The sequence below is a fragment of the Notothenia rossii genome (genome assembly GCF_949606895.1).
Source record: "Notothenia rossii genome assembly, chromosome: 4".
Classification (NCBI taxonomy): Eukaryota; Metazoa; Chordata; class Actinopteri; order Perciformes; family Nototheniidae; genus Notothenia; species Notothenia rossii.
This window is the reverse complement of record NC_136902.1, coordinates 25783824-25802281: the sequence shown is the minus strand read 5'-3', so window position 1 is coordinate 25802281 and position 18458 is coordinate 25783824. Positions and strand designations below refer to the sequence as shown.

The 18458-nt window shown below is 39.7% G+C and overlaps 2 protein-coding genes across 8 annotated transcripts in view; both read right to left on the bottom strand.

Annotated features, from left to right (window-relative positions):
• Nucleotides 1-264, bottom strand: part of sgk2a (serum/glucocorticoid regulated kinase 2a) — a 13977-nt gene extending 13713 nt beyond the window's left edge. Inside the window, exon 1 of one of the 2 annotated variants that reach the window (XM_079674212.1) lies at nt 137-264. The gene's annotated coding sequence lies outside the window, so the exon portion shown is untranslated. Of the gene's footprint in view, nt 1-72; nt 97-136 lie in introns of those variants that run through there. The other variant, XM_079674214.1, reaches the window with a different exon arrangement.
• Nucleotides 265-1348: 1084 nt separating this feature from the next.
• On the bottom strand, nt 1349-18458 carry l3mbtl1 (L3MBTL histone methyl-lysine binding protein 1). Of its 6 annotated transcripts, XR_013807068.1 has the most exons (23): nt 18395-18458; nt 16747-16951; nt 15941-16122; nt 15343-15469; nt 14637-14799; nt 13513-13651; nt 13284-13332; nt 12458-12546; nt 11897-12001; nt 11609-11744; nt 10958-11049; nt 10404-10555; nt 10221-10297; nt 9892-10010; nt 9144-9254; nt 8809-8977; nt 7361-7493; nt 7077-7265; nt 6043-6166; nt 4647-4696; nt 3996-4153; nt 3830-3892; nt 3020-3095 (listed from the first exon to the last, which is right to left on the bottom strand). XR_013807068.1 is itself a non-coding variant. In XM_079674508.1 (22 exons), the coding sequence occupies exons 2-22, from the start codon at nt 16922-16924 to the stop codon at nt 2961-2963; spliced, it is 2616 nt and encodes an 871-aa protein (XP_079530634.1). In that variant the 5' UTR covers nt 16925-16951; nt 18395-18458; the 3' UTR covers nt 1349-2960. The 6 variants fall into 6 exon arrangements, 5 of the variants coding, with proteins under 5 accessions (XP_079530634.1, XP_079530636.1, XP_079530635.1 ...); XM_079674508.1 differs by lacking the exon at nt 6043-6166 and having other exon boundaries at nt 1349-3095; XM_079674510.1 differs by lacking the exon at nt 6043-6166 and having other exon boundaries at nt 1349-3095; nt 7388-7493.

Here is an 18458-nt window from a genome sequence, read left to right as displayed (position 1 = left end):
CTCAGATAAAGAGAGACGTGAGAATATTCAAGTTTCCTGTTATATCTCCAAAAATAGAAAATAAACACTTACTAATTGTATAATAATCAGTGTATAGATCATCCAGGTGACGTGTGAAACAGCGGAGTGTTCTCACCTGTGTGCCGAGGAAGAGCGTGCAGCTCCGTTGAGGAATCAGAGGACACTGAGCAGCGGGTCTCAAGTCAGGGTTTATTGTTTATGGTCATGAAGGAAGGTCGACTTCAACAGTGAATCATTAATTAACGAGGCGGAGAGAGGTGTGTACGCGTGTGTGCCCGCGCGCGTGTGCGCGTGTTGGAAAAGGAGAGAGTTGGCTGTCCAGACCAGTCCAGACTTCAAAATGATTGTACTTCCGGATTCTGCTCTTCGCTTTCAAAATAAGACAATTAGCCAACACTGTTAAGGACCTTTATATTGTGTAGTAATCAATAATTTTAAAAAAGTGAATTCAATGTTTTGTAAAGATGGTGATTGCGAAAAATGTTACTGTAACTAATGTAGATTATTATTAGCATGACTGCTAATATTACATATTATTAAAAAGTGTATGTATAGGCTACAAATATTGAATAAGATAGTTACAACCCACTCCTCTTACCAGCAGTTTCCAAGAAAAAAGTTGAGTTCATTAGAAGGCAGATTATTTTCTCCTCAAAAGAAATGGAAATGAATATGCAAAATGTTTTCATGTCAAGATTTTAACCGCTGCTTTAAGATATCTCCTAATTCACTGAATACATTCTCTGTGAAAGTAGAAATCTTGTATGACTTGGATTTTAAAATGTATAAGGCTCGATTTGATTTAAAGTCATTCTCAAAATAAGTATGTTATACTACAAAGTGTCCAACATAAGTAATAAATATGTTAGACACTTTATAGTGTCCGACACTGCACATTTCCCAGTTATGACATCAACAATTAAGAAGCAGCAAGCAATTTAGCTTTTTGAAATGTGTTGCATTTTCCACTCCAGTATACTTTTATTTTGAAGGCAACACAGCAGGAGTCTCTGGCCTCCTGATCATCCTCTCATGTTTGACACACTTACCACCCAACAATAATTTTGTATTTTCATAAGGTTTAGTGGGTCATCATGTTGTTTTTCTGTCCTCTGCATTGGAACAAGAAGATAAGTGGTGAGAGCAGGAAGGGTGTGAGAGGATTTGTCACCACCACAGCCAACTGTTGACGACAATATGGTGAATAGGGGGATGTGATATGAGCAAAGTAAGTTTATAGTCAATAGACCAACACACACACGCACCTGCACAAGAACAGGAAATGCAGTGTGTAAAAAAGACAAGAGGCTGCGGCTTTAATCAGACAAGACAGCTTTGGATGTTTATTAATTCATATGGACTGAATGACATTTGTGACCCAAGATTATCTTGACACGCGCACACGCACACGTACACGCACACAGACACACACACACGCACACACACACACACACACACACACACACACACACACACACACACACACACACACACACACACACACACACACACACACACACACACACACACACACACACCCACACACACACAAACAAACACATACATACACACATATAAATCCCACCAGAGAGACACACAAAAAAGATTCCAAGAGCCCTTAAAACACTCTAGTAAAATGATTTTATCTCACAATGTTGTATTCATACATTTTGTTTTTTAAACCATTTCTATAATGTAAACATTTTAGTGTTGTTGATTCCATCACATGTAAACTGCAGAGAGCTTCATGGACTAGATACATAATCCATGTTTATAGTGCCAAAATGTGTATTTTTGCACTCTAGTGACCAAGTGTGGGAACACCATTGTGTAAAATCCATTTGGGTTTCACAGTTGTGCTAAAAGGCCAATGCAAAATGTCCTTTTCATCTATTAAGACTTGCAAACAAAATAGTTTAAGATCTCTTGCATATATATATAAAAACTCAAAACACTCTGTTCTTTGACTCAGATACTTTAAAATATTTTTAAATTACAGCTCCTGTATCACTTGAGTCTTCACATTAGCAGTGCGGTTAGAAAGTACAGTGTTGGATAAACTCAAATATCAAATACTTGAGAAAGATTGGGAAACTTTAAGTGCTTTTCCGTCACAAACGTTAGTCTTTTCCCAACAGTGTCAACATAGCAGCTTTTTAATTTAATTTTCATTTTATTCTGTTACAGAATAATTTGATGAACAGAAAGAGCTGTAATATTTAGCTTCCCCTAGTACAGTACTTTTGTCTTTACTTTTTTTATTGCACATAACATGAGGCTTGTAGGAGCCTCACTGACCAGCCTTGTCTACGGCCTTTTGTCTACCCCCCCCCCCCCTCCCCCCACATCCACAGTCTTCTCTTTTCCCTTTTAGTTAACCAATGTTGTAAATCCAGTTGAGTCCGAATCTCGGTATGTCTTGTAAAAATGTTCATGTGTACTTTTTTATTTCCATAACTTGTCTGACAATGTTGGGGAGTTACTAGTTCCATGTAACAAGCATTCTTTTATTATACTATAATAACTATAGTTGTTAGTTACTGAGAATCAAACAGTTACTAATCAACTAATCTGTTAGAAAAGTAATGATGAAGGGTTTAAAAGAGACACTACTTTTTTTTGTTTAGGGTAAGTAATCTGTAACCTATTACATGTACAAAGTAATCTTCCCAACACTGCCTGTGTTAAGGCCTGCATCAATATGAGTGATTCTCATTCAGGAAGTAAAAGTACAAATATTACTGTAATGGATTTCCTTTTTTTTCTTCTTCTAACCTCTCTCCTTTTTTCCTCTTTAACCCTGATCGCACCTCACCCCCCACCCCCCTCTCTCTGATGGGTACAGGACACCAAACACATGAAAAAAGGGGTCAGGGTCTTTTTTCCCTGTAACAGAATGAATTTGGCACGGGATGATCTCAGGTCAGGTGAGGGCGGGATCACTTGAGTACCTCGTCTGTGCTCTTGAACATGAGGATGGCGTTGGAGATCTTGAGGGCGGGGCCTAGCTTGATGCTCATGATTTTCACAATGTCGGTCTGGGTTAGCAGCAGAAAGGCCTCGCCGTCAATCATCTGGAGGGGGGGGGGCACACACAACTGTCGTGATGCAACTCAAGATTACAGGTTAGGAAAAAACCTTAATGTTTTGGTCTTTTCCTCTGCTACTTGGGGTATCAGATGGATGGAGGACGTTTTGAGGAAGCTAAATTATGTTATCTTAACTCTAACTGTTATCAAGATCAGTTGTCGGTCTGGGTCTGTCAGAAAAAAAGGTTGTGATGTATTTATTTAAAACCTCAGAGACCTGCACTCGAGGTGAAATACTTTTGAGTTTTTGTCTTAAAAATTCCTTTTATGTTATGAATTGTATGTTTTTATCTTATTCTTTTCTTATTTAATGAAGTATGTTTTTATTCTCCATAATTATGACAATCTTTGCCTGTTTTATGTTCATTCTATTGTCTATTTTCCCCTATTGTAGATGATGATCATTATTTATGTGTTGGCATTTTCCTACCTTTATTGGGCAGTTAATGTGAGGAGGAAAAGGTAGGAAATTAAATAAAGTTGAACTGGAATTGAACTGGAAAGGATGTGGCTTCTGAGCATTTTTGGAAAACTTAATCAATTGTACTTAATTAGAAACTGTTGCAAATACACCATCATTATGTTTTTAAAGCCAAAAAAAAGAAATGGTGACATACTATTCATCAGCAAAAAGGTAACAGACTGTTGGAACCTGACAATAAATACTGTATAGGCCCGTCTACATTTGGGCATGTGTAGAGCATAAAATGTGGTCTCACCTCTTCTTTGAAGAGACAAGCCTGTTCTTCACAGCCGATTAGATTCTGTACAAACATGAAGACCTGTGGCACAAACACATCATTTTCAAATTTCAAATAATCAAACGAACCAACCATTTACAGTATAGATATATAAATATATGGGTAAGTGCTGAGGTTTTCTCACCTCTTCCACGCTCCATGCTGCCACCTGGCTGGCGTGAATGCCCTGAACGCCGGGCAGCAGCTTACAGTGCTGCTCCCAGCAGAGAGACAGAGTCCTGTCTGTCTGACCGCTCAGAGCGGACATGAACAGGGACGGGTACACTCCCTCTGAGGACAGGTCTGAGGACAAACATACACACACAAACATTTGGCTTAATAATAACAGGAAAATTAAAAGTCTTTCTAATACTTGTACTGCCGTATAGCTACAGACGTCAAAGTTCACTATAGTTGAACCTGAATGTTTTATTCGCCACTTGGCTCAGATATAATGAAAATAAACGTGATGTGAATTTTGCATATATTTGACCTTGCCCTGCCACAAGTTAAATAATGCCTTGAAGGCTTATAACCAACCGTTTGTTATCCGGCATTTTGCCATCGGATCATTTTCATATCAAAGCGTTAAAATGAGTTAACTAAAACAAGACGGTGTTGTGCCTATGGACAGACATGAGTCAGCACAGACATGATATCTTTCCACTGAAAGACATGATACGATCCTTAAAGCAGGATAAGGCTACAGGTTTGACAGGCAGACCCCCTTAAGCTGAAGTCAACTAAAATCCTCTCATCAATGCAGGACATGTGAAGGGAATTTCGAAAAACTCACTGTGGTAGTCTCTCTGCTGGTTCTTCCTGTATTTGGGAGGACGGCCAATCCTGAAAACAGAGGAAAAGATGAATGTGAGTCAAAACCAAACATGAATACACACATACGCACGCACGCACGCACGCACGCACGCACGCACGCACGCACGCACGCACGCACGCACGCACGCACGCACGCACGCACACACACACACACACACACACACACACACACACACACACACACACACACACACACACACACACACACACACACACACACACACACACACACACACACACACACACAGAGAGAAACACACTTCCCAATGCTGCACACAGAGCCGTACACATAGGGTTCCAGATAGTGTACATGAACTGCATACATACACACTCCTGACGTTTCTGATGCACATTAGCTAATGTGGAAAGACGGCTGGGCTGAATTACCACTAAACCTAATGACTATTTCATGTCAGGATGAGAGGAAGAGCAGAGAGGACGATGAGAGGCCAGGAACTGAGCATGGATGGATTCAGCAGGAGTGATTCTCCTGATTTCCTTTTCATGCTATTAGTCTCTCGTCATAATAAATAGATCTCAGAGTATGGATGACATTTGTTTTTGTCTGAAATATTTGATGGTATTGATACTTTTAATTTACTTTTAAATGTACCATCTAAGTCTTAACCATGTTTGATCCATTGATCAATTGGTTTTAATTAAAGTGTTTAATGCCGTTCAAGCTTCTGTTTGAATTCAATATGACTCACTAATATCATTTTGTGAAACCTTGCAATACAGTGGTTTAAGTTTTAAACAATAAGCTTTACTACTAGCTTTCTACTCTACACTGTGGAAATGTATACACAACTTCAAAAACACACACACAAAAATACACACTGGCAAAAGCACAGAGGAGACATAACAAGAGAGACTAAAGAAAACAGAGTGCAGTGAGCTATGAACTCAAAAGTTCATACACAAACACGAACAATTGTTCAGATCAGTTTTTTTTTCTTTCGGTAAGCCGTTCTTTTTAGGTTGCTACAATACATTTGTTGCACCCCCTTCCACAACAGTACATTGGGGCTGGCTGACCCCCATCTATAATACACTGACTATGGATAACTACCTCATAAAATCCCACTACAAAACATTCAAACTTTCCCTTTTTTCTACCAGTTTAATATTTACCTGTAGAATTTCTAGTCAAACAACTTTTTTGATGATTTGATGATTTGCTATAACCAAATAGCCACCTGTCAAATTCTTGCTTCTATACCTACCTTTTAGATTGTGGACTGTACATTAGTCACATGTTAAATACCTACTTATAAATATATCAGTTTAAGAATGTGGGAAATAGTCAACTGTAATGTAAGTGCAAATGTCTAGTTTCTACAAGTTAACCTTACAGTTGGATTCTCTTCTCCCAGGTGGGGGAGTTGGACCAGCCAGACCTCAGTCACACGGCTGTTGCTATCGTCAGCGTTGTCACCGAGAGCACTACAAGTCCAGTTCATCCCAGGCCTGCAGGTACTGCCAATGTGGTGGAAGATGATTTTGTGATCAGGTATATCCCCAGGTTAGCAGATGCATTTTTATTGTTGTCTGGGTTGATGTACGCATTACATTTGGACTACCCCAAGAAACTCATCAACTATTTCACCTTCATCCAGAAAGTGCGGATGGGTTTTGCACATATTATCTGTGTAATAACTTGATAGTTTATTGGTTAACACATTGTTGCTTAAAGCATTTGAATGAAACTGTTTGCATTTCGTAGATTATATCTTGCCCACTAAATCGTCCTCCGTTGCTCATGTTATCACTTTAAATAGTTAGCGAAGCCTGGAATATGTGCCTTTTACAATAAGAAATTGTTAATTATTGTATTATTATTGTGTAGGTACAAATGGGATAATCAGGCCATATGTTTTACATTAAGAACTGAGATGCTCAGTACCTGGTTCTCTCGCTGCTATGTGTTTAAGATACACACGATCACATTTGTATACGGTTGTGTCTAAAAGGTAACCGACAAGTTGCAAAACTCTTTGGATGAATAATTAAAGACAGCATACAAAAGCTGAAGTGTGAAATGTGTGTATTTGTTGAGTATATTTAACTTGAATTAAAAAAATTAAAATATTAGCTGATGAGTTATTTTTAAATATATTTTTTGAATTTGATATTATATTTAGCACACAGACTAGATAGAAGTGGACACACACACACACACACACACACACACACACAACACACACACACACACACACACACACACACACACACACACACACACACACACACACACACACACACACACACACACACACACACACACACACACACACACACACACACACACACACACACACACACACACACACACACACACACACACACACACACACACACACACACACACACACACACACACTCTTACCTGCCACGGTAATGGGTCTTCTTGGGTCTCTGGCTGAGGAAGAGGGTCCTCTTGCACTCGGAGTCTGACAGCTCGGCCTTCAGCCTGCCTTGGTTACGCTCAGCCAATGGACAGCCGGATATGCAGTGATGGGCCGTGAAACGCCCCGTCACATGGCCCGAACCATCACAACCAGGAGTAGGACACTTCCTGTTAGAGTGCATTTTAAGAAGATGTTAGATTTCCTAATTTAACTGTGATGCGTATTTTGAATGGTTGGCCTGCTGAATAAAGTTTTAATTGACCTGGTGATAGAGTTGAGATCAGCTGACCTGTTGTGGAAGCTGTACTTGTTGGCTCTCGGGTGGCTGATGGGCTTACAGGGAACAGAGGAGGGGTAGGTGGACTGGCCTGTAATGGGGGGAAGATCCCTCATACCTGTACATTAAAAAATACACATTCAAAAACTAGTTCACAAACCCCCTTGCAATGCTGCAGTAAGGGAGATTATGCCAATTGCTACTAAGTGGTGGAAAGTTTAATGGGCCTATTTCTCAGCTAACATTTTGAGTTGTCACACTAATACTTACTGATTAAAACCATCATGTATATATCAGCAACATATATGGAAACTAGTTTTATAACATTGACATTGATGAGAGAAATGTAATGAATCAAACCAATTGCATGCAAACCAATGAAAAAGCAACAGAGTAAATAGTGGAATGTATGAATACTGGCAGGATAGTTTTAAGAGGGAAACAAATTGGTGTATTCATAGTGCAAACGGTAAAACAGTTGCAAAAAGGTTTAAAAGTTCAATAGTTTAGAAAACAAAGGTGTTCTCATTTGAATTAATATCAGGAGGATACGTCCCCAGCTGACCCAGAAATCAGCGCAGGTTCTGGTCCAGGCTCTCGTCATCTCACGCCTAGACTACTGCAACTCCCTCCTGGCTGGTCTACCTGCATGTGCCATCTGACCTCTGCAGCTCATCCAGAATGCAGCGGCTCGTCTGGTCTTCAACCTTCCGAAATTCTCCCACACCACGCCGCTCCTCCGCTCCTATCACTGGCTTCCGGTAACTGCTAGAATCCACTTCAAGACACTGGTACTTGCGTACCATGCTGCGAATGGATCTGGCCCTTCCTACATCCAGGACATGGTTAAACCGTACACCCCAGCACGTGCACTCCGCTCTGCATCGTCCAAACAGCTCGCTGCACCCGCACTGCGAGGGGGACCCAAGTTCCCATCAGCAAAAACTCGTGGGTTTGCTATCCTGGCTCCAAAATGGTGGAATGAGCTCCCCATTGACATCAGGACAGCAGAAAGCTTACACATCTTCCGGCGCGGACTGAAAACTCATCTCTTTAGACTCCACTTCGAGCGATAGAATTACTAACAAAGAAACTACTAACAGAGCACGTATATACTAATAAAGGGCTGGCTTATCTAAATGCCAGTTGAGTAGCACTTGAAAGGTTTGGCTCTATGAAACCTGATGTACTTATATGATTCTGTTTTCTTCAAGGTTCTATCTTCCTGGTCGAATGCACTTATTGTAAGTCGCTTTGGATAAAAGCGTCAGCTAAATGTAATGTAATGTAATGTCAAATGTACAATCTCTCCCCTTCCCCAGTTTAATTGTCATCACAAACATCTTTTGATTACAACAAATGTATTTGTTCTTTAATTTAATGATAGCTACCAAAAATAACTTTGATTTGAGTTTTGAAGAAAATCAACTTGCAGTTTGGACTGAAGTGCAGGCTGCTCCCGTGCGGCTGCTGTGTTTTGGAGTCCCGCGGGGGAACTTTGAGCGGGTGATTGGTCGCCTCACACCAGCCTGCTGGGTGGATGTCGGGGTGATCTGAGTCCATCCACTCATCATAGACGTGACTCCAGCCGTCATAATGGACCTGAAGGAGCATCAATATATATACTCTGCATGAATAAACAGCTACAATTCCTATGATAGCTTCAGGGTTGGTTAAAGATGTACAGAATCACTTAATGGTAGTATTTTAACCTTAGACATTAGTACTTATATATTTATAAATAAAAGCGCTCCACACAGAGTATTACCCTAATGCGATGAATCTCCACTTCCATCACTGAAGCCACTCTGATCAGACCGGGGCTTCTCTTGTCCACGGCCTCCAGTTTCATCTGAGTCTGGAAGCTGTGGGCCGCACGCTGGAGAGGACGTGCAGAGGATGATGGGAACCAATCATGTCAAACATACATTCTATAAAGCATTGGAAACATAATTTCTACTATTTGATTTGCAGAATTGTATGCCTTTTGTTAGATATTTTACATCATGGAGATTAAAGGAAATTAGGGGAGTTAGATGGGAAACTACATGTAGCAAAGGTCCTCGACAGACTCAAACTCCAGGCGTTGCAGTTAGGGTGGGTTTGGTTCTTTTGAAGGGGAGCTGTGAGGTACTTCTATAGATGGTTTAGTAGATTGCGATTGTCATTTCCCCCGGTGGGCAGCAAACAGCTCTTTTGATAACTGAAGATGTCATCTTTGAACAAGACTTCATTGCAAAACCAGTACCTTTACCTTGCAGGTTTCTGGTCTACCGCAGCCTCAATTGGTTAGTTTTGTTTTCTATATGATTTTGGTTATTTTGGCTATGCTGCTGTTATCCGCCGGGCCATACCACAGATCCACACTCCAGCTAAGTAGTACGGGATGGTTCGGACTTTTTGAAGTGAGGTGGTGTTACGTTGTTATCCAGAGTTAGTGTACTACAGATATGTGTCAGCATTTCCTATCATTTTTTAATTGGATGAAAAAGAGTACATTTATACTTAGTCCTCACCACTTTGAAGGCGTCTGCAGCCACCGCCTTGGACCCAGTCTCCTCCAGGTACTGAGACCAGATAAACCGGGCCTGGTCTGGGTAATCTGGTGCATCAGAAAATAAATTGACATCTGTACCTTAATAGAAACATATAAAATCATCCCTTAAGAGTCTTTCTATTTGTGCAAATGTTTTATATTATTTTAAAGGCAATGCTTACTAGGGCTATACATTGAAGCCCCAAAATGAATATATTTGAACTCAAAAGTATTACATCATCAAGGCATTTTTACAAAAATGATTAAATATGAACATGATCGAATGAAAACAGTAAACACACTGGTCACCTTGGGGTGGTGTTAGTGGGAGGTCCCTCTTTTGGCACCAACCAATCGGGTGAATGTATGGACTGCTGGAATCACACCTGCATAGTTTGACTTGCTTTAGCAATTTCATAAAGTGTAATTTAATAATATAAAAATGAGATACATCTTTAGCCCACACATCCTGTTTCTGTTTCTGAGGCTTACCAGTAGTCGTACGTGTCGTCCCAGTTGTCAAAGTGCACCAGGAAGCGGTCGTCCACCACGTCAGTGACGGTGGCTACGCAGATGAGGGAGGGGTTCATACGGTCCACTGCCTCCAGCTTCGTTCCTATCTCAAAACTGCTCTTCACATCAACCTAAACAGAGAGTAGAAAGGGCATATTGAAGTAGAGAGGGACAGAGCTGTGGACTTAAATTATGCACAAGTTGTTGACAAAGTTATTATTAATTTGACTGTATCTAAATGTGTTGGATCCACCAATAGTACGAGTGCCAGAAGGATACAGTTTGATGAATTGGGATTGAACGTTGGTAGAATTAAACATTAGCTAGCAGGAGGAAGTCAAGTCAACATGAACACAACTATCCTTTTCTATACAAGTTATATGTTCTCTGAGAGACTATAACTGAAAAATCTTTTTTTTAACTATATTTGCTTTTGATTGGAGCCAGAGTTTTCACGACCCTAAATCATTCTCACCTCATCCACTCATGCTTGTAGATAATGCTACTACCGTATATTATATAGTGGCAGTTACCCTCCCAAGACTGGCAAACAGCTCTTTGGGCGCCACTTGTGCTTTAGTCATTCTCAGGTAGTTGGCCCAGGTAAACTCCTCCTCTTTACAGCCTGCAGGAAAAACAGAGATACAGAGAAGATTAAAGAGACCCATGTTTGGTAAAGCATTCAATCATTGAGAGGAATATTTTGACATTTTCTCTTGTTGAGAAGTTAGAGGATGCTTATCTGATATATGTACATTAAATATGATGCTACAGCTAGAAGATGGTTAACATAGCTTGGCATTTAAACTGAAAACAGGGGCGAAAAGCTCGCCTGGCTCTAAAAGCTAAACAAAATTCACATACAATTAGACCTGTCAAAGTAACTGTTTTTGATTGACGATAAATGTTCCTATCAATAAATACAATAAACAATATATTTTCCATTTTAATATCATGATAATATGAGAGCTATTAATTTGGAGTGGAATATGAAAAGATGTGAGAACATGCGAAAAGTTCTTAATTAAATGAATGTAAACAGGCAATATTAAGGTTAGCAAAAAGGATCAAGGTCATCTCAAAATATTGTACAATAGGTTGAAACTGCATAAGTGAAGCATGCTGTTTATTATTTTTAGGTTCTTTTTGCCCGTAGGTCTTTTCAATATGTCGTGACCTCTGACCTTTGGGAGTGTGCAGTTTGTGTCCCGTGCTCTCACACCAGCCTGTGGGATGGATGTCGGGGGAGTTGGCGTTCACCCAGAAGTCGTGGCAGTCGGAGTAGCCGTCAAAGTGAAGCCGCAGCCGGTAACCACAGACCTGCAAGAGGACACGACGCATGAGACGAAAAACAAAGCAGCTGATCTCCACCTGCATGCAGAGCAGCCTGCCAGTGAATGACTGTTTATCATCCTCAATAATCAACAGGGCCATTAAGACGCATCGACCGTGATAATGGCTGCCTGGCTCACCTCGGCCACGGTGAGAACAAAGTACATGGACGGATGCTGCGGGTCGATTCCCTCCAGCTTCATCCCCTGCTTGAAACCGTTCTTCACTGTTGGCACTCTCTGTGTCTGGTCCCAGGAAGAAATAGACAGAGTATTTTAGTACACACCACAGCGATAAAACAAGCTGAAAATAGAGGAGAGCGGGAAATTGGATCCGAACAACAAACAAAGAAAAGATGAGATTACAGAGTTTTATTTTAACATCGTTTTTTAAACATTTTTTGAAATAAAGCAACCTTCAAATGTACATAACTCAACCCCACTCTTTATCAGAATAAGAATATTAATGTATGTCCTTCGGCTGCATACATCTCTGTGTCCCAGGTACATTTACATTTCTCATTTCCTTCCTTGACAATGCTGCACTATTTTTCCACTCAGGCTGTAGATCTGTCCCTGTGCTATAAATAGAGCTGCAGTGGTAGTAAAGAAAAGCAGTACAAAATCATGGGCAAAGTGGGTAAACCTGTGAGTACATGGCCAGAAACTGCAATCTGAATATTAAACTCGAACATACAGTACCTCCTGGAAAAGGTTGTTGGGCGCCGCAACAGATTTGGTCTCCTCCAGATACTGAGCCCACGTCCACTGCTCTGTCTTACTGTCTCCAGCTTCAACAAAAACACAAATAAAGTCATTATTTGTTTATGAGAGCAAACGGGAAGAGGAAAAACATTGAAAGAGAACACATAAAGGAAGTTGGTAAGTAGGAGGGAAGCAGCTAATGTTCCTACATAGAGGAATATAATCGAAGACAAGAGAAAAATGACTTAAAGGTCAGGGAAGGACACGATGCAAATTAAAGACGTAAAGGGGCTAGATAACAGGATCATTTGTCACTTTTGAAAAATTAAATGCAGTGTCTCGTTTAAAAAATACAACATGTCAGAGAGATATTCGTTTAACTTGATGGAAAACTTAAAAATAGAAAGTCCTAATTTTTTATTGTCTTTGTATGGAATTACAGGTTGTCAGGAGTATGTTATTATGACTTAAATCAGTTTTATAGTGAAGTAAAGCTATTGAGTTTATTAATTAAACATTTTTAACTTGCTTGACACTGCTGGTGGAACAAAATAATTTCGCAATTTGGGATAAACAAGGTGTGTGTCTGTCTGTCTATGCTACAGTATATACTCTATGTATATCATAAATCCCCGGTCATTTAGTCTGCACATATATGGGATTAAGGATCTTTTATATCTCTAAATTCTACATCTTAGCAAGGTCTGTTAGTAAGAGGGAGAGGAGGAAGTGAAAACAGAAGATGTACCTTAACATAACTAAAGAAAAACAAGAAAGAATGACAAATTATAAAACAGACAAATAAGACAGATATGAGTTCAACCTCCTCTGATGAGCCTGCAGTCTGCTTTAGAATCATCCGTCTTCTCATCCTAAGAAAAATCGAAATCAAACGAAAGTCAAAAAGTAGAAAGAAAATACAGTCACTGAATTAAAGGAAACCCATTACATTGTTATTAATTAAATGATTATTTTCCATGACCTTTATCAACCACATCACTTAAATCTGAGTCATATCTAGGTGTTACATGTTAATAACAATGCAGTCCCACCGTGCCTTCGATGTCAGAGTCTTCCTCAGAGGGACTCAGGTACTCCTTTCTCTTCCTCTTCCTCATGGGCTTCAGGTGGTCGGGGTTAAGAGAGGAGACCCTCCCGCCTGCCGGCACCTTCTCCACCCCGAAACTCCTCCTGAGGTGAGGAGAGAAATAAAAAAGAGTGCTCGTTTCCACAGACATCACCTGAGCGTAGCTGGTTTTCTGTTGTGATGATATTTGTGTCTGCCTCTCCGCTGCAGGACTGATGTTGCTTTATGGTTTTAGTGTTCCCTATTTGTCCCAAAATGTCTACTTCAGTGAGGGAAGATACACCATCAACCAAATAAATAATATGTCTACCAGGATAAAAATATAAGGGTGATAATTAATGCAGTGCTTTAGGAATGGGTCTTAAAACCCAGAACTGTGTATTTGTGCACTCGTGGTTTCCTTGTATTGACACAGGTGAATTTTGAAGTTTTTTCGGGTTTTAAAAAGTTGGATGCCTGCAAGAGGCTAAATGAGACTACAGAGGTTGCCGGGGCATTTACCGTCTTGACGACGAACACATAGGAAACTTTTCTATAAGTGGTAGTGGTGCCACTTTAAGTATCATAACGTTTTTGTGCCACAAAGTTTGTTATTTGCAATAATACAAACTAAAGCCCCATTGGCTTTTTTTTCAAGGAAACCAGTGCAATGCTAACTTCCGGGTTGATTGCAATAACTCATTATCCCTGAAGCTATCTATACACAGGAAATCTAAAAACAATAGGTTTAAAATCCAGATTCAGGGAATCTAAAAAAGAAAGGGAAGTTTCTGGGAAACTTAAAAAGATCTTGGGGAGGCTTTAATAGAAATGTTTATTCATTTATTTTATACCTGTGTTATTCATGTTTATTTAATTATCTTAGCTTTTTAATGACTGTTTTTAAATGTCATTTATAACGTGTTTCCGCTGCCCTATTCCTTAATGTCTTTTATTTTTGTAAAGCACTTTTAATTGCCTTGTGTTGAAATGTGCTATATAAATAAACTTGCCTTGCCTATACACGAATGATTAAAAGTGCCTGTGCACGCACGTGTATACAGAGGTGCATGAGTGAGCATAGAGCAGAAGCAGCTGTTGCCATCATACTTGTCAGTGATTGGCTCTCTGCGCAGCTCCTCGGTGTAGCTCCTCTGAGCTCGGGGATCGTGGTTCTGATGTCCTGGTCCCACCTGGACCTCGTGTTTGACCACCGGCACAAACCTCTCCGTCTCCACGGTTCCTCTCACTGAGCCCACAGGAGCCAGCACATCTGACAGATGAGAGTCAGACTGATTAGACAGGATAACTCATAAATACATATTATTCAGTGTCTTGAACCTAAATGGGTACTGTAACACTTTTACAGCATTTCTGATCTATTACTGTTTTGACTATTTAAACCACTGAATGATTACTTTTAGGATTTTCTGTTGGATTTTTGATTTGACCAAACATGTATGTGATGCCTGTAGTATTTTTATCATAAACCTGCAGCTGCACTCTTCACTCGGCTAGAGAAGCTCTGCTGCAGCTGATGTAATTATTGCTCAAGTGATCATTGAAAAGGGCACGCTGCAAAACACTTCAAATACAAGTGCACCCATGTATAGAAAAGCAACTCTCCTTAACTAGCATGACACCTGCAACACCAGCAAATACACGAAGATGTTTCATCACTGTCATACAAAAGCGTTACGGATCAAATGTGTGATTTAAAAACGATGTGATACCTAAAACCAGATAAAAAATGTATTTCAAGGTATATCATTTTCTGTTGGATGATTAAATTGGCAGTATGAAACCATGACTCTACCTGGCCTTTCTGATGGAGCAGTTTCTACGTCACAAGATCTTCCAGAAGTCCCGGCTGCTGGTTCGGTGCTGCTGGTCGTCCCCGGGCTGATCAGCGTGCTCAGGGTAACTACGTCACTCACACAGAACTACAACACAAACACAAACCGTCAATATATCCCTCTGTTTAAAAAAAAAAAATGTTTGCTTCTTTATATCCATGACAAAGGATTAAAAAAATAAATAAATCGTAATACATTTTTTACCACTAGTCAAAAAGTCAAATTGAACTCAATTAAGCAAAATACAAACCAGAAAAAACAACATAAATCTTCAAATTTGACATTGAAACTTTGTAATTTCAGCAGATGAATGACTTAAGTCGTACATCAATTATCACAGATTTGTTTCTTTTTCCTGGCATTGTTAATGCCATAGTTGATGTGGTGAAAGAATATTTTTCAATGATGTAAATTACTCAAACTGCTGTCAGAATAAGATTAATGAGATTTAAATGAGCCAACTGGACGATCTATAATGTTATTTTAGGAGAAGGCAAGCAAGTAACAAAAACATCTTGAAATCCTCTATAAAGAATAAAGGCACAAACTCGGGTTCACCTTGAGGTTGCTGCTTGGCAGGATGGCCATCCCCTCCTTCCACTCCAGGACGTGGACGATGCTACAAGCCCCGCCCACCTGTGTTGTCAGGGTGGTCGTCTCATTGGCCCGGCTTCCTTTACCTGCGTCTCCAACGGATATGGCTGGAGTCACCTCCAGCTTCTGATGGCCGGCAGCAGGAGCTAAAGAGAGAATTGCATTCACACTTAATAATGTATCTGATCTCACGTTAGCCAGCACAATTCATTTACCACGTTATGTTTTCATTTTGTTGCATCATTTGGTTTGGTTCAAAACTGAGTTAAGTTGACATGTTAGCCTTTACCAGAAACTAGGTTTTATTCAGCACTCTACACACTATCATTTAAGAATCCTCAATAGATTTAACATTTTACATGTACAGCAGCTTCCCTAAGACCTGGGGACGGATAATCAGCGGAGTCCCCTTTAGTTCATGTTTCCATATTTTGTTGCCATGACAATCTGCTAAATAGTTTTTGTGTTTACATTATGCAGAAAGACATGTCACGTCTGGATCAATAAAGGCTTCTCATATCTTGCATCTGACTCAGAGCATTTGAAAAATGGTACATCATTTTTCTAATTTTTAAAACATGATTTAATATTGACACTGAGTTACAGTTCAGCTACCAATGCACCCTGAAGCTTATGCTCTCTTTTGAGTGTGATCATCAGTTTAAAGAGGTCAGAGGTGAGGGTTGATGTACTTGATAATACGGTAGAACTCTGAGTTAAAGGATAGTCTCTGTAAACCCATGTGACCACACTGCACCCCCCATGTTCACCTGGGAGGAGGAAAGCTGTGGTGGTGTGGGTTTGGGGACGAGCCTTCTTGGCCACAACATCACTCCCACACACGAGGACGGCCTCGCTCGAGGACAAGGTGGCGGAGGAGGACGGGTCCAAAGGTGTGCGGTCAGGTTCTTTGGGTGGAGCTTCCATGTTCACTTTGGCACTCATCATGGCGTCGCTGTCCCTTACTCCGGAGCGCTGCAGGGCAGAGGGGGTTTTCATCAATACAAAGACTGACAAGATAAATATTTGTTTTCCATATCTGAATCAAAAGTGTTGTATGTCTAAGGTTGTCTCATGTAAAGAGGTAATTTTCGCTTATATAAAAAAAAAGTTATAATAGAACCTCTGTACTTCCGCCTTCCAGAGGTGGAATTTAACATGTACTCCAATACTGTACTTAAGTACAATTTTGAGGTACTTTTTATTAAAGCCGTTTATTTTAATGTGACTTTGCACTTCTCATCTACTTCCTTTCAATGGATAAAATTGTTTGTTTTAAATTCCACTTAAGTTATCTGAGAGATTGATTTACTTTACATATTAAGATTTGAGCACAGCAACAACAAGTTTGACCATAATAAGAAACTGTTTTTAATACAAAAACATTTAGTTTCAACTTCTCAAAGTGCAGAAGAAAGTTTTTTGAATGTTTTATTTTAAATAATTTCATTTTGCACTGTTTTGGACAAAACACACAAATATCTAATGATATAATATATAAATAAAGTTATATTGGACCTTTTTTTGGCTTTGGCTACCTTTACTCTTGATACTAATTGCTTTAGTAAGATTTTACATTTTAAATGTTAAATTATAGTCCACTTTGATATATTTCTCAACATAGTAAATTACAAGGCTATTTCTATAAACGTTTTTCTCTCCAATTTCTTCCTTTAAATATTTTTTCCTAAAATGGCCCTGAGACAGATGGAATCAAATGTACAAAAGGTAAACAAAAAATACTTTTTATTATAATTATTTATAACTTAAAATAAATAAGAAACTTTTAAGGGTGGCTTTTACAGATAATGGCTGAGCAAAGCCTTCCTCCAGGAATAGCCTGACCCGGTGTGACTTTAACAGCCATCGATTATACCACCATCAATTTAAAAAAAGCATTAATGGTGACTCACAAATGTTTACACAAAAGCTTATAAATCCACACACACTCAAAACATGCACATTTCAGTTAAAATGGCGGAGGCAAAAGAAAACCCATGAGTAAAAAAAATGTATAAAAGCAGCAGTGTCTAAAATCCTGTGAAAATCCCATTTAGTGAAAAATGAACCTTGTCTCCCATTCCGGCTGCATCTCCAATGAATGAGCAACATTTCCCCTCACAACAACGACAAGCATACTACACATCGCATTTAATATCGGTTAGACTGCTTTTATCATTTAAAAGTATTTAACACGATAGGTTAATTAAACGCGCGGCACTATCACGTATATATTTTAAGATGGGAAGCTTTGTGGTTGACGCCAAAACGCTTTACCTCAACAAAAAAACATTTACACTTGTCCCTTTCAAACGTATGTGGTGTAAATACGCTGGTACCTGGCACTATTTGAGGAACACTGTAAATGCGATATAAATTGGTGTTTACAGATCATTTCGGAACTGAAATTTGGCTTACCAGCTATGATCTCCTGCGGCTCCGGGGCTCCAACTGCGCATGCGTGGCCCCCCCAGTACAGTCA

Excerpts from the sequence above, each read along its gene's own strand:
- l3mbtl1 (XM_079674508.1), bottom strand. The coding sequence starts at position 16,924 with ATGATGAGTGCCAAAGTGAACATGGAAGCTCCACCCAAAGAACCTGAC. Across the intron at positions 10,298-10,403 it reads GACGACACGTACGACTACTG|GTGTGATTCCAGCAGTCCAT; the intron begins GTAAGCCTCAGA and ends CAAACTATGCAG. Across the intron at positions 8,978-9,143 it reads TGGAGATTCATCGCATTAGG|GTCCATTATGACGGCTGGAG; the intron begins GTAATACTCTGT and ends ATGCTCCTTCAG.